This window comes from Scleropages formosus, chromosome 2 (genome assembly GCF_900964775.1).
Source record: "Scleropages formosus chromosome 2, fSclFor1.1, whole genome shotgun sequence".
Classification (NCBI taxonomy): domain Eukaryota; kingdom Metazoa; phylum Chordata; class Actinopteri; order Osteoglossiformes; family Osteoglossidae; genus Scleropages; species Scleropages formosus.
This window is the reverse complement of record NC_041807.1, coordinates 42,563,558-42,575,940: the sequence shown is the minus strand read 5'-3', so window position 1 is coordinate 42,575,940 and position 12,383 is coordinate 42,563,558. Positions and strand designations below refer to the sequence as shown.

General features: G+C 54.5%; 1 protein-coding gene and 20 non-coding genes across 21 annotated transcripts in view; 20 read left to right on the top strand and 1 right to left on the bottom strand.

The window, feature by feature from the left end:
• Window positions 1–4,342, bottom strand: part of LOC108932673 (ribonuclease inhibitor-like) — a 100,184-nt gene extending 95,842 nt beyond the window's left edge. The window contains exons 1-4 of the mRNA XM_029246073.1: window positions 4,271–4,342; window positions 1,148–1,324; window positions 887–1,060; window positions 577–753 (exon numbers count right to left, since the gene is read on the bottom strand). Coding sequence (XP_029101906.1) covers window positions 577–753; window positions 887–1,060; window positions 1,148–1,324; window positions 4,271–4,299 — 557 coding nt within the window. The 5' untranslated portion in view covers window positions 4,300–4,342. The remainder of the gene's footprint in view (window positions 1–576; window positions 754–886; window positions 1,061–1,147; window positions 1,325–4,270) is intronic.
• Window positions 4,343–4,540: 198 nt separating this feature from the next.
• trnaa-ugc (transfer RNA alanine (anticodon UGC)) lies at window positions 4,541–4,612 on the top strand. Its single transcript has one exon. It is a non-coding gene; the product is annotated as a tRNA-Ala (tRNA).
• Window positions 4,613–4,747: 135 nt separating this feature from the next.
• trnat-cgu (transfer RNA threonine (anticodon CGU)) lies at window positions 4,748–4,819 on the top strand. Its single transcript has one exon. It is a non-coding gene; the product is annotated as a tRNA-Thr (tRNA).
• Window positions 4,820–5,305: 486 nt separating this feature from the next.
• Window positions 5,306–5,377, top strand: trnaa-ugc (transfer RNA alanine (anticodon UGC)). The gene has a single exon. It is a non-coding gene; the product is annotated as a tRNA-Ala (tRNA).
• A 168-nt stretch (window positions 5,378–5,545) lies between these two features.
• Window positions 5,546–5,617, top strand: trnaa-cgc (transfer RNA alanine (anticodon CGC)). The gene has a single exon. It is a non-coding gene; the product is annotated as a tRNA-Ala (tRNA).
• A 362-nt stretch (window positions 5,618–5,979) lies between these two features.
• trnat-ugu (transfer RNA threonine (anticodon UGU)) lies at window positions 5,980–6,051 on the top strand. Its single transcript has one exon. It is a non-coding gene; the product is annotated as a tRNA-Thr (tRNA).
• A 402-nt stretch (window positions 6,052–6,453) lies between these two features.
• On the top strand, window positions 6,454–6,525 carry trnaa-ugc (transfer RNA alanine (anticodon UGC)). Its single transcript has one exon. It is a non-coding gene; the product is annotated as a tRNA-Ala (tRNA).
• Window positions 6,526–6,660: 135 nt separating this feature from the next.
• Window positions 6,661–6,732, top strand: trnat-cgu (transfer RNA threonine (anticodon CGU)). The gene has a single exon. It is a non-coding gene; the product is annotated as a tRNA-Thr (tRNA).
• A 486-nt stretch (window positions 6,733–7,218) lies between these two features.
• Window positions 7,219–7,290, top strand: trnaa-ugc (transfer RNA alanine (anticodon UGC)). Its single transcript has one exon. It is a non-coding gene; the product is annotated as a tRNA-Ala (tRNA).
• A 168-nt stretch (window positions 7,291–7,458) lies between these two features.
• On the top strand, window positions 7,459–7,530 carry trnaa-cgc (transfer RNA alanine (anticodon CGC)). The gene has a single exon. It is a non-coding gene; the product is annotated as a tRNA-Ala (tRNA).
• A 362-nt stretch (window positions 7,531–7,892) lies between these two features.
• Window positions 7,893–7,964, top strand: trnat-ugu (transfer RNA threonine (anticodon UGU)). The gene has a single exon. It is a non-coding gene; the product is annotated as a tRNA-Thr (tRNA).
• A 391-nt stretch (window positions 7,965–8,355) lies between these two features.
• Window positions 8,356–8,427, top strand: trnaa-ugc (transfer RNA alanine (anticodon UGC)). The gene has a single exon. It is a non-coding gene; the product is annotated as a tRNA-Ala (tRNA).
• A 135-nt stretch (window positions 8,428–8,562) lies between these two features.
• trnat-cgu (transfer RNA threonine (anticodon CGU)) lies at window positions 8,563–8,634 on the top strand. The gene has a single exon. It is a non-coding gene; the product is annotated as a tRNA-Thr (tRNA).
• A 486-nt stretch (window positions 8,635–9,120) lies between these two features.
• Window positions 9,121–9,192, top strand: trnaa-ugc (transfer RNA alanine (anticodon UGC)). Its single transcript has one exon. It is a non-coding gene; the product is annotated as a tRNA-Ala (tRNA).
• Window positions 9,193–9,360: 168 nt separating this feature from the next.
• trnaa-cgc (transfer RNA alanine (anticodon CGC)) lies at window positions 9,361–9,432 on the top strand. Its single transcript has one exon. It is a non-coding gene; the product is annotated as a tRNA-Ala (tRNA).
• Window positions 9,433–9,794: 362 nt separating this feature from the next.
• trnat-ugu (transfer RNA threonine (anticodon UGU)) lies at window positions 9,795–9,866 on the top strand. The gene has a single exon. It is a non-coding gene; the product is annotated as a tRNA-Thr (tRNA).
• A 607-nt stretch (window positions 9,867–10,473) lies between these two features.
• trnaa-ugc (transfer RNA alanine (anticodon UGC)) lies at window positions 10,474–10,545 on the top strand. The gene has a single exon. It is a non-coding gene; the product is annotated as a tRNA-Ala (tRNA).
• Window positions 10,546–10,680: 135 nt separating this feature from the next.
• On the top strand, window positions 10,681–10,751 carry trnat-cgu (transfer RNA threonine (anticodon CGU)). The gene has a single exon. It is a non-coding gene; the product is annotated as a tRNA-Thr (tRNA).
• Window positions 10,752–11,236: 485 nt separating this feature from the next.
• Window positions 11,237–11,308, top strand: trnaa-ugc (transfer RNA alanine (anticodon UGC)). Its single transcript has one exon. It is a non-coding gene; the product is annotated as a tRNA-Ala (tRNA).
• Window positions 11,309–11,476: 168 nt separating this feature from the next.
• Window positions 11,477–11,548, top strand: trnaa-cgc (transfer RNA alanine (anticodon CGC)). Its single transcript has one exon. It is a non-coding gene; the product is annotated as a tRNA-Ala (tRNA).
• A 362-nt stretch (window positions 11,549–11,910) lies between these two features.
• On the top strand, window positions 11,911–11,984 carry trnat-ugu (transfer RNA threonine (anticodon UGU)). The gene has a single exon. It is a non-coding gene; the product is annotated as a tRNA-Thr (tRNA).
• Window positions 11,985–12,383: the final 399 nt, after the last annotated feature.

Below are 12,383 nucleotides of genomic sequence, written 5' to 3'. Positions count from 1 at the left end.
AATATGTGCAGTTTTGCTGTATCATCACAGGGAATTGCATTTTACCACATTTGCTTCAAGTTTACTTGTGCAGATGCATCTTCCAGCAATAACTGGTCCTCCATCCTACATGTACATGTATACCGTATAATACCTATAAATTTATAATATATGGAGCAGAGCGTGTTGTGTTCACTGGAAAGGAAATACAGCAAAGCACTTTTCATATACTCACAATAGGAATGCTGTATTTATTGTAGGACAAATTTCATGATTTCAAATGTCAGATTAATTTCTTAACTGACAACTGCTCTCCAAAGCTCAGTAATCATGTGAAGGTCTCCAGAACAAACATGCTTACATTTCCTTGGGCCAAGTCTGATCCTGCACGGTCCATGATGGTCCACACTGTAGAAGAAGCAGAAGGACACACTCTCTCAGTGGCCGAGAGACACATACAGCCTGTCAATGAAGTGTGTGTGGAAACTCACAGCCCTGACAGTAGGAGAGCAACTGAAACTATGAACACCTTACTGTTCTCAAACTGACACATGAACTCATTAATCACACACACACACACACATACAGAGTACTTACTGCAGTGTCTCCAGTTTACAGTGTGGATCCTGCAGTACATCAGAAAGCTGCTTCACTCCTGAGTCTCCTGGGTGATTGTAGCTCAGATCCAGCTCTCTCAGTTGTGAACAGGGGTTGGAACACAGAGCTGAAGCCAGAGAAGCACAGCCTTCCTCTGTGACACAACAGCCAGAAAGTCTGTGGAGAGAGACACACTAAACACTGTATTATCACTGATACACAAAGCACTGGTCATTTACAGTGTGTATTACCCAGCAGTACTGACCTCAGTGTGTCCAGTTTACAGTGTGTATTTCACAGCAGTACTGACCTCAGTGTGTCCAGTTTACAGTGTTGGTTCCCCAGTCCAGCAGAGAGGAGCTTTACTCCTGAATCCTGCAGGTCATTGTCATTCAAGTCCAGCTCTTTCAGGTGTGAGGAGTTTGACGTAAGAACTGCGGCCAGAGCTTCACAGCATCTCTCTGTGAGTCCACACATCCTCAGCCTGAACAGAACAGAATGACACAAGTAGAATCATTTACTTCAAGGTCAATGTGTCCGTTTATGGTGTGTACTCGTCAGTAGTATTGACCTCAGTGTCTGTAGTTTACAGTGTGGATCCTGCAGTAGATCAGAGAGCAGCTTCACTCCTGAGTCCCCTGGGCGATTGTAGCTCAGATCCAGCTCTCTCAGTTGTGAACAGGGGTTCGAATGCAGAGCTGAAGCCAGAGAAGCACAGCCTCCATCTGTTACTCTACAGTTGGACAGTCTGCAGAAGACAAAGTATTCATCTGTGTCATTACTATAGAACTGTCTCAAAATCCTGCAATGACATTGTAAGAATACAAATACAAAATTGCTGAAATATAACAGTAAATTAGTGAGAATGCTGATCTTCAAGGCATTTTTAGTACCACCTTTATCACATGTAATCATCAAAAAGTCGCAGACGGTTCAGATCGACGGACACGGCTCCAGCACTGCCATACTGAACGCAGGTACCCACAGGGCTGTGTGCTCAGCGAACTCCTGTTCACACTGCCGATACTTCTGACTGCACTGCAGCACATGCCTCCAACCGCATCATCAAGTTTGCTCATGACACGACAGTGGTGGGTCTCATCAGCAACAACGATGAGACGGCATACAGAAAGGAAGTGAACCAACTGGCTACCTGGTGCAAAACCGGTAACCTTTCTGCAAACATACGAAAAACAAAGGAGATCACTGCCGACGTCAGCAAGGCTCACGCCACCCACCCTCACTTACCATCAATGGCACCAGTGGAGAGAGTGAACAGCTCGAAGTTCTTGGGAGTGCACACTGTTGAGGGCTTCACCTGGTACTCACATACGTCAGCCCTCACAAAAGAGCCCAGCAGCACCTCCGCTTCCCGTGGCGACCGAAGAAGACAAGCCTCTTCCCACCCACCCACCTCGCTACCTTCTACAGAGGTACCGTAGAGAGTATACTGACCAACTGCATCGCTGCCTGGTATGGAAACTACAAGGTCTCTGATCACAAGCCCCTACAACAGATAGTGAACATTGCAGGAAGGATCATCGGTGCCCCTCGTCCCTCCATACAAGACATGTACCAAATATGGTGCGCCCGCAAAGTCGTCAGCATCAGGTCTGACCCCAGCAACCCTTCCCACAGCCTCTTTGTCATTCTGCTGCCTGAAAGGAGATACTAAGGACCTCCTTCACTCTGCCACAGCTTCTTCCCTCAGTATGAACCCTCTGACCTTCCATACACCCATCTCCTGGGGTAACCGTGTTTGCTAGTGTGGTGGGAGAGAGCCTGGATGTGTTAGGCAGGCTGGGAAAGTCGTGGAGGAAATAGGATCCTTGGCCCAAAAGCATTATTTGCTTGTGTGCTAGTGTCTATTTTAAAAGTTTAATATTATATCACTTTGATGCAGTCTATTTACTTGTAACACACACACACATATCGCCTGAACGGCTTGTCCCATACAGGGTAGCAGGGAGCCAGAGCCTAACCTGGCAACACAAGACGCAAGGCTGGAAGGGGAGGGGACACACCCAGGACGGGACGCCAGTCCATCGCAAGGAACCCCAAGCGGGACTCCAACCCCAGACCCACCGGAGAGCAGGACCCAGTCCAACCCACTGCGCCACCGCACCCCCTCTTTACTTCTAACAGAACATGGTAATGTTAACACTTTTTATTTCAAAAGTTAAATGTTTATATAAATATTACATCAAAACAATGGCATTAAACCATTAATGACTTCTTATGAAACATTGTTTAAAGTCCTCAAGCAATTATTCAAGACAAACTAATAAAATATCACAAGACAAGAAATTAATAAAATAAAACAAATTTAAGAAGTACAAGCACGCACACACACACACACACACTTTCAGAACCGCTTGTCCCTTACGGGGTCACGGAGCCTACCCGGCAACACAGGGCGTAAGGGGAGGGGACACACCCAGGACGGGACGCCAGTCCGCCGCAAGGCACCCCAAGCGGGACTCGAACCCCAGACCCACCGGAAAACAGGACTGTGGTCCAACCCACTGCACCACCGGACCACCACACCCCCGAACGTACAAGCAATATTATATAATATAATAAAGTCTTCCCAGTCTCAATGTCTAACAGCTGAAGTAAACATTCAGGAACTGAAAAGAATACAGTCAAATGTAAAATAAAATCACTTAAATTACTTATTCTTGTCTTCATTTTTGATGAAGATAATATGCTACATAATTATGTTATCAAATAAATCCTTAAAATACATCCACCCAAGAAAAGTGAGTTGTATTCGCGTTGTCAGAAAGGAAGTTTCAGTGGAAGAACAGGAGAGTCAGCGATTGAAAAGGTCGTGGAGAAAGAAACGTAAATGTGGGAACCAGAAACGTAATGAAAAGAAGGAGCGGGAGGCCAGGAGAACTGCTCGATCCCAGTCTATCAAGTCCTTCTTTAAGAAGACAGAAATGTCAGTGCGATGGGATGCCGTGAACAGCAGTCACATCACAATTTTCGCCGCGCATTTGCTTTCGCGAGAACAGGACGTTAGAATAGAAATAGAACAGAATGTACTTATTATTGTCCCATTCTGGGAAATTTGTCTTGGATAACCAAACCATGACACGCGGCCAGTGCACAACATTCATTGGACTCACATAAAACAATACATACCATAACATAGAATAATAAAATATATAAATAAGACCTGTCGCATCATTTTCTCATTTACTCAATTTACTACCGTATTGGCCCGCGCTCTCCAAACTATACGCTCAAAGTCCTAGTCTTTCTGCGCTATTATTATGTAAATGAAGTTGGTTTGTATAACGCGGAAAAAAAGTGGATATGCGCCGTGTCACAAGCATTACAGACCTCCCGGGTGCTGATGTGAAATTATGTTTTAAAAGAACAAAACAATAACTAACATCAACTGTTTTCAAATCAGCCTCAACTCTGATTGGTTGATGTTCACGAGCAGGGGTGGGACTTACCATTTTATTGGCTGACTCTGCTATTTGTCACTGACTGAATAACCAACGAACCAACGCACTAAACCATTTTGGAGCGGAGAGAAGATATTTGTAAAACTTCTTTCGCGAAATTGCGTAATTTTGTGGTTTTTATTAAACTCTTCAGCAAACAAGCTGAAGCTGTAATATATACACTATAATTATTCACAGTGTAGGGGCCTATATAGCGTAACTACTGGATTTACCTGCGCCCACGTATGCACGCAAAGCGCATCGCGAGTTACCCGGTGACTGTCGCAGCTCGTTCCTCTCCCCGCCGAATGAGAAATGCAGGCAGCCTGCATGCTGAGTCAGGAAGTCGAGGTCTGCTATTTCCTTCCTTGTTTGCAAGTGGGTTTCTTGAAAAATCTCGATCGCACGTCCACCCCGCCTTTGTGGTTTTGTAGCTCGACTGCTCGTTTACGTAGGTTCCGTCCTCCGGTGACTTCAAGAGAATCAGGTCTGGCCAAAAAAGGGGGGATATAGCTCAGCGGTAGAGCGCATGCTTTGCATGTATGAGGTCCTGGGTTCAATCCCCAGTGTCTCCAGGGGCTTCCCTTTAAGAAGTCGAGCACGCGGAATGTCCTACCTGCCTGTTTTCCAAGCAGCAAAAACTCTTGCCAGGTTAAAGGTCATCCTTTGTGAAGCTCCCTCATGTGTGAAGGTGGGTGGGGAAAGGGAGGGGCATGGTGGCCAAGTGGTAAGGCGTCTGTCTCGTAAACAGAAGATCGCGGGTTCAAACCCCGTCCGTGCCTGCCTGTTGGGCGGCGTCCGCCCCATCTTAGCGATCGCGGGCAGCTGTGTTTTGCGTGGCGCCTGCGTCTCATTGAGAGCTGAAAGAGCAGCCCCCTACACGGGCGCAAGAAGCGATTCGCCCGAGTGCCTGCCTACAACGGAAAGCGCGCGCCGTACGCCTCCGCTACAGCTACGTTCCGCTGTCGAAGCGGCCGCTGTAGGAGGTCCCGATTCTTACCGGGGAAGCAATGCGAGAGGCTCAGGAAGCGAGTTGAAAAGCCAAGCTACGCTACCTCCTTCGGAAGTCAGGTTTCGGAAATCTTCGCCGCCGCGTGTTGGCGGGCGGTGACCACGCTGCCTTTGTCGGTCTGTAGCTTCTTCGAGTGCCGGCCACCCGCAACCGACGCAAAGTATAGCGAACGCCGCCGATTTCGAGAGAACAAGGCGTGCTTTCGAGGAGTAGACCTTTACCTCCTGACCGCCAGCAGCACCGAGGCAGGGGAGGGGGGGGTGTAGCTCAGCGGTAGAGCGCGTGCTTTGCGTGTATGAGGCCCTGGGTTCGATCCCCAGCACCTCCATCTGCTTGTATGTGGAGAAGCTCACGCGCAACGGGTCGTGCGTGCCGTTGTCTCGATTAAGCCAGCGGTTTCTGGGTGGGGCGGGCTTGCCGTGACCTGTGGCTTTTCTTTCCCCCATTCCACGTAGTTGGCGACAAATGGCGAAACCAAGGCTGGGCAGGCCAGCAGGGGGATGTAGCTCAGCGGTAGAGCGTGTGCTTCGCATGCATGAGGCCCTGGGTTCGATCCCCAGCATCTCCACGGGGCTCACTTTAAGACCCTGTGCCCCAGGGGCTTTTACAGGAACAGCTCCCGTTTCAAAGTGCGACGCCTTCAGCTGTACGCCGCAGCCTTTGAGTTTGACAAGTCCTTAGAACGGTTCAAATCGCTGCGCGGAGCAAAGGCGTGGCACGCCCAAGCGGGACGTCCCTCTTGGCTGAAACACAGGCTTTGCGCGTACGAGGTCCTGGCTTCAGCCAGCATCTCCGAACGTGTCGTTTAGTTGAGGCACTCCTCCGCCACGTGGGTCTCCCTCTACATTAAGCTGGCACGAGCGATTTTCCAAGTGTGGCGTTAGAGCCCGTCCATTGCCTGCCTCCCACGAAAGGGCACCGGCGGGTGGGGGCACGGTGGCCGAGCGGTAAGGCGTCTGTCTTGTAAACAGAAGATCACGGGTTCAAACCCCGTCCGTGCCTGCCTTTTGGGCCGCTCAAACGTTGCTTGTAGTACCTTCGTTCAACCTCACCGGCTACGGTCCGCATAGTCAGGTCTCCCTGCGTGGCGCCCGCATCCCTTTTGCGATGTCTCAGCGGTAAGAGTCGTCAGCTGCAATGGCGCACCAGGCGCTTCGCTCAAATGCCTGCCTGCAGGCAAAAGCGAGCATTCCGAGTGTGCGCCGAACGCCTCGTGTACCTGCGCCCACGCATGCACGCAAACCGCATCGCGAGTCACCCGGTGACTGTCGCAGCTTGTTCCTCTCCCCGCCGAATGAGAAATGCAGGCAGCCTGCACCGGTAACCTCAAGAGAATCAGCTGTGGCCATAGAAGAAGAAGAAGAAGAAGAAGAAGAAGCAGCAGCAGCAGCAGCAGCAGCAGCGGGGGATATAGCTCAGTGGTAGAGCGCATGCTTTGCATGTATGAGGTCCTGGGTTCAATCCCCAGTGTCTCCAGGGGCTTCCCTTTAAGAAGTCGAGCACGCGGAATGTCCTACCTGCCTGTTTTCCAAGCAGCAAAAACTCTTGCCAGGTTAAAGGTCATCCTTTGTGAAGCTCCCTCATGTGTGAAGGTGGGTGGGGAAAGGGAGGGGCATGGTGGCCAAGTGGTAAGGCGTCTGTCTCGTAAACAGAAGATCGCGGGTTCAAACCCCGTCCGTGCCTGCCTGTTGGGCGGCGTCCGCCCCATCTTAGCGATCGCGGGCAGCTGTGTTTTGCGTGGCGCCTGCGTCTCATTGAGAGCTGAAAGAGCAGCCCCCTACACGGGCGCAAGAAGCGATTCGCCCGAGTGCCTGCCTACAACGGAAAGCGCGCGCCGTACGCCTCCGCTACAGCTACGTTCCGCTGTCGAAGCGGCCGCTGTAGGAGGTCCCGATTCTTACCGGGGAAGCAATGCGAGAGGCTCAGGAAGCGAGTTGAAAAGCCAAGCTACGCTACCTCCTTCGGAAGTCAGGTTTCGGAAATCTTCGCCGCCGCGTGTTGGCGGGCGGTGACCACGCTGCCTTTGTCGGTCTGTAGCTTCTTCGAGTGCCGGCCACCCGCAACCGACGCAAAGTATAGCGAACGCCGCCGATTTCGAGAGAACAAGGCGTGCTTTCGAGGAGTAGACCTTTACCTCCTGACCGCCAGCAGCACCGAGGCAGGGGAGGGGGGGGTGTAGCTCAGCGGTAGAGCGCGTGCTTTGCGTGTATGAGGCCCTGGGTTCGATCCCCAGCACCTCCATCTGCTTGTATGTGGAGAAGCTCACGCGCAACGGGTCGTGCGTGCCGTTGTCTCGATTAAGCCAGCGGTTTCTGGGTGGGGCGGGCTTGCCGTGACCTGTGGCTTTTCTTTCCCCCATTCCACGTAGTTGGCGACAAATGGCGAAACCAAGGCTGGGCAGGCCAGCAGGGGGATGTAGCTCAGCGGTAGAGCGTGTGCTTCGCATGCATGAGGCCCTGGGTTCGATCCCCAGCATCTCCACGGGGCTCACTTTAAGACCCTGTGCCCCAGGGGCTTTTACAGGAACAGCTCCCGTTTCAAAGTGCGACGCCTTCAGCTGTACGCCGCAGCCTTTGAGTTTGACAAGTCCTTAGAACGGTTCAAATCGCTGCGCGGAGCAAAGGCGTGGCACGCCCAAGCGGGACGTCCCTCTTGGCTGAAACACAGGCTTTGCGCGTACGAGGTCCTGGCTTCAGCCAGCATCTCCGAACGTGTCGTTTAGTTGAGGCACTCCTCCGCCACGTGGGTCTCCCTCTACATTAAGCTGGCACGAGCGATTTTCCAAGTGTGGCGTTAGAGCCCGTCCATTGCCTGCCTCCCACGAAAGGGCACCGGCGGGTGGGGGCACGGTGGCCGAGCGGTAAGGCGTCTGTCTTGTAAACAGAAGATCACGGGTTCAAACCCCGTCCGTGCCTGCCTTTTGGGCCGCTCAAACGTTGCTTGTAGTACCTTCGTTCAACCTCACCGGCTACGGTCCGCATAGTCAGGTCTCCCTGCGTGGCGCCCGCATCCCTTTTGCGATGTCTCAGCGGTAAGAGTCGTCAGCTGCAATGGCGCACCAGGCGCTTCGCTCAAATGCCTGCCTGCAGGCAAAAGCGAGCATTCCGAGTGTGCGCCGAACGCCTCGTGTACCTGCGCCCACGCATGCACGCAAACCGCATCGCGAGTCACCCGGTGACTGTCGCAGCTTGTTCCTCTCCCCGCCGAATGAGAAATGCAGGCAGCCTGCACCGGTAACCTCAAGAGAATCAGCTGTGGCCATAGAAGAAGAAGAAGAAGAAGCAGCAGCAGCAGCAGCAGCCAGCGGGGGATATAGCTCAGTGGTAGAGCGCATGCTTTGCATGTATGAGGTCCTGGGTTCAATCCCCAGTGTCTCCAGGGGCTTCCCTTTAAGAAGTCGAGCACGCGGAATGTCCTACCTGCCTGTTTTCCAAGCAGCAAAAACTCTTGCCAGGTTAAAGGTCATCCTTTGTGAAGCTCCCTCATGTGTGAAGGTGGGTGGGGAAAGGGAGGGGCATGGTGGCCAAGTGGTAAGGCGTCTGTCTCGTAAACAGAAGATCGCGGGTTCAAACCCCGTCCGTGCCTGCCTGTTGGGCGGCGTCCGCCCCATCTTAGCGATCGCGGGCAGCTGTGTTTTGCGTGGCGCCTGCGTCTCATTGAGAGCTGAAAGAGCAGCCCCCTACACGGGCGCAAGAAGCGATTCGCCCGAGTGCCTGCCTACAACGGAAAGCGCGCGCCGTACGCCTCCGCTACAGCTACGTTCCGCTGTCGAAGCGGCCGCTGTAGGAGGTCCCGATTCTTACCGGGGAAGCAATGCGAGAGGCTCAGGAAGCGAGTTGAAAAGCCAAGCTACGCTACCTCCTTCGGAAGTCAGGTTTCGGAAATCTTCGCCGCCGCGTGTTGGCGGGCGGTGACCACGCTGCCTTTGTCGGTCTGTAGCTTCTTCGAGTGCCGGCCACCCGCAACCGACGCAAAGTATAGCGAACGCCGCCGATTTCGAGAGAACAAGGCGTGCTTTCGAGGAGTAGACCTTTACCTCCTGACCGCCAGCAGCACCGAGGCAGGGGAGGGGGGGGTGTAGCTCAGCGGTAGAGCGCGTGCTTTGCGTGTATGAGGCCCTGGGTTCGATCCCCAGCACCTCCATCTGCTTGTATGTGGAGAAGCTCACGCGCAACGGGTCGTGCGTGCCGTTGTCTCGATTAAGCCAGCGGTTTCTGGGTGGGGCGGGCTTGCCGTGACCTGTGGCTTTTCTTTCCCCCATTCCACGTAGTTGGCGACAAATGGCGAAACCAAGGCTGGGCAGGCCAGCAGGGGGATGTAGCTCAGCGGTAGAGCGTGTGCTTCGCATGCATGAGGCCCTGGGTTCGATCCCCAGCATCTCCACGGGGCTCACTTTAAGACCCTGTGCCCCAGGGGCTTTTACAGGAACAGCTCCCGTTTCAAAGTGCGACGCCTTCAGCTGTACGCCGCAGCCTTTGAGTTTGACAAGTCCTTAGAACGGTTCAAATCGCTGCGCGGAGCAAAGGCGTGGCACGCCCAAGCGGGACGTCCCTCTTGGCTGAAACACAGGCTTTGCGCGTACGAGGTCCTGGCTTCAGCCAGCATCTCCGAACGTGTCGTTTAGTTGAGGCACTCCTCCGCCACGTGGGTCTCCCTCTACATTAAGCTGGCACGAGCGATTTTCCAAGTGTGGCGTTAGAGCCCGTCCATTGCCTGCCTCCCACGAAAGGGCACCGGCGGGTGGGGGCACGGTGGCCGAGCGGTAAGGCGTCTGTCTTGTAAACAGAAGATCACGGGTTCAAACCCCGTCCGTGCCTGCCTTTTGGGCCGCTCAAACGTTGCTTGTAGTACCTTCGTTCAACCTCACCGGCTACGGTCCGCATAGTCAGGTCTCCCTGCGTGGCGCCCGCATCCCTTTTGCGATGTCTCAGCGGTAAGAGTCGTCAGCTGCAATGGCGCACCAGGCGCTTCGCTCAAATGCCTGCCTGCAGGCAAAAGCGAGCATTCCGAGTGTGCGCCGAACGCCTCGTGTACCTGCGCCCACGCATGCACGCAAACCGCATCGCGAGTCACCCGGTGACTGTCGCAGCTTGTTCCTCTCCCCGCCGAATGAGAAATGCAGGCAGCCTGCACCGGTAACCTCAAGAGAATCAGCTGTGGCCATAGAAGAAGAAGCAGAAGAAGAAAGCAGCAGCAGCAGCAGCAGCAGCAGCAGCAGCAGCAGCAGCAGCAGCAGCAGCAGCAGCAGCAGCAGCAGCAGCAGCAGCAGCAGCAGCAGCAGCAGCAGCAGCGCAGCAGCAGCAGCAGCAGCAGCAGCAGCAGCAGCAGCAGCAGCAGCAGCAGCAGCAGCAGCAGCAGCAGCAGCAGCAGCAGCAGCAGCAGCAGCAGCAGCAGCAGCAGCAGCAGCAGCAGCAGCAGCCAGTGGGGGATATAGCTCAGTGGTAGAGCGCATGCTTTGCATGTATGAGGTCCTGGGTTCAATCCCCAGTGTCTCCAGGGGCTTCCCTTTAAGAAGTCGAGCACGCGGAATGTCCTACCTGCCTGTTTTCCAAGCAGCAAAAACTCTTGCCAGGTTAAAGGTCATCCTTTGTGAAGCTCCCTCATGTGTGAAGGTGGGTGGGGAAAGGGAGGGGCATGGTGGCCAAGTGGTAAGGCGTCTGTCTCGTAAACAGAAGATCGCGGGTTCAAACCCGTCCGTGCCTGCCTGTTGGGCGGCGTCCGCCCCATCTTAGCGATCGCGGGCAGCTGTGTTTTGCGTGGCGCCTGCGTCTCATGAGAGCTGAAAGAGCAGCCCCCTACACGGGCGCAAGAAGCGATTCGCCCGAGTGCCTGCCTACAACGGAAAGCGCGCGCCGTACGCCTCCGCTACAGCTACGTTCCGCTGTCGAAGCGGCCGCTGTAGGAGGTCCCGATTCTTACCGGGGAAGCAATGCGAGAGGCTCAGGAAGCGAGTTGAAAAGCCAAGCTACGCTACCTCCTTCGGAAGTCAGGTTTCGGAAATCTTCGCCGCCGCGTGTTGGCGGGCGGTGACCACGCTGCCTTTGTCGGTCTGTAGCTTCTTCGAGTGCCGGCCACCCGCAACCGACGCAAAGTATAGCGAACGCCGCCGATTTCGAGAGAACAAGGCGTGCTTTCGAGGAGTAGACCTTTACCTCCTGACCGCCAGCAGCACCGAGGCAGGGGAGGGGGGGGTGTAGCTCAGCGGTAGAGCGCGTGCTTTGCGTGTATGAGGCCCTGGGTTCGATCCCCAGCACCTCCATCTGCTTGTATGTGGAGAAGCTCACGCGCAACGGGTCGTGCGTGCCGTTGTCTCGATTAAGCCAGCGGTTTCTGGGTGGGGCGGGCTTGCCGTGACCTGTGGCTTTTCTTTCCCCCATTCCACGTAGTTGGCGACAAATGGCGAAACCAAGGCTGGGCAGGCCAGCAGGGGGATGTAGCTCAGCGGTAGAGCGTGTGCTTCGCATGCATGAGGCCCTGGGTTCGATCCCCAGCATCTCCACGGGGCTCACTTTAAGACCCTGTGCCCCAGGGGCTTTTACAGGAACAGCTCCCGTTTCAAAGTGCGACGCCTTCAGCTGTACGCCGCAGCCTTTGAGTTTGACAAGTCCTTAGAACGGTTCAAATCGCTGCGCGGAGCAAAGGCGTGGCACGCCCAAGCGGGACGTCCCTCTTGGCTGAAACACAGGCTTTGCGCGTACGAGGTCCTGGCTTCAGCCAGCATCTCCGAACGTGTCGTTTAGTTGAGGCACTCCTCCGCCACGTGGGTCTCCCTCTACATTAAGCTGGCACGAGCGATTTTCCAAGTGTGGCGTTAGAGCCCGTCCATTGCCTGCCTCCCACGAAAGGGCACCGGCGGGTGGGGGCACGGTGGCCGAGCGGTAAGGGCGTCTGTCTTGTAACCAGAAGATCACGGGTTCAAACCCCGTCCGTTGCCTGCCTTTTGGGCCGCTCAAACGTTGCTTTAGTACATTCGCTTCAACCTCACCGGCTACGGTCCGCATAGTCAGGTCTCCCTGCGTGGCGCCACGCATCCCTTTTGCGATGTCTCAGCGGTAAGAGGTCGTCAGCTGCAATGGCGCACCAGGCGCTTCGCCTCAAATGCCTGCCTGCAGCAAAAAGCGAGCATTCCGAGTGTGCGCCGAACGCCTCGTGTCACCTGCGCCCACGCATGCACGCAAACCGCATCGCGAGTCACACCGGTGACTGTCGCAGCTTGGTCCTCTCCCCGCCGAATGAGAAATGCAGGCAGCCTGCACCGGTAACCTCAAGAGAATCCAGCTGTGGCCATAGAAGAAGAGAAGCAAGAAAGCAGCAGCAGCAGCAGCAGAGCAGCA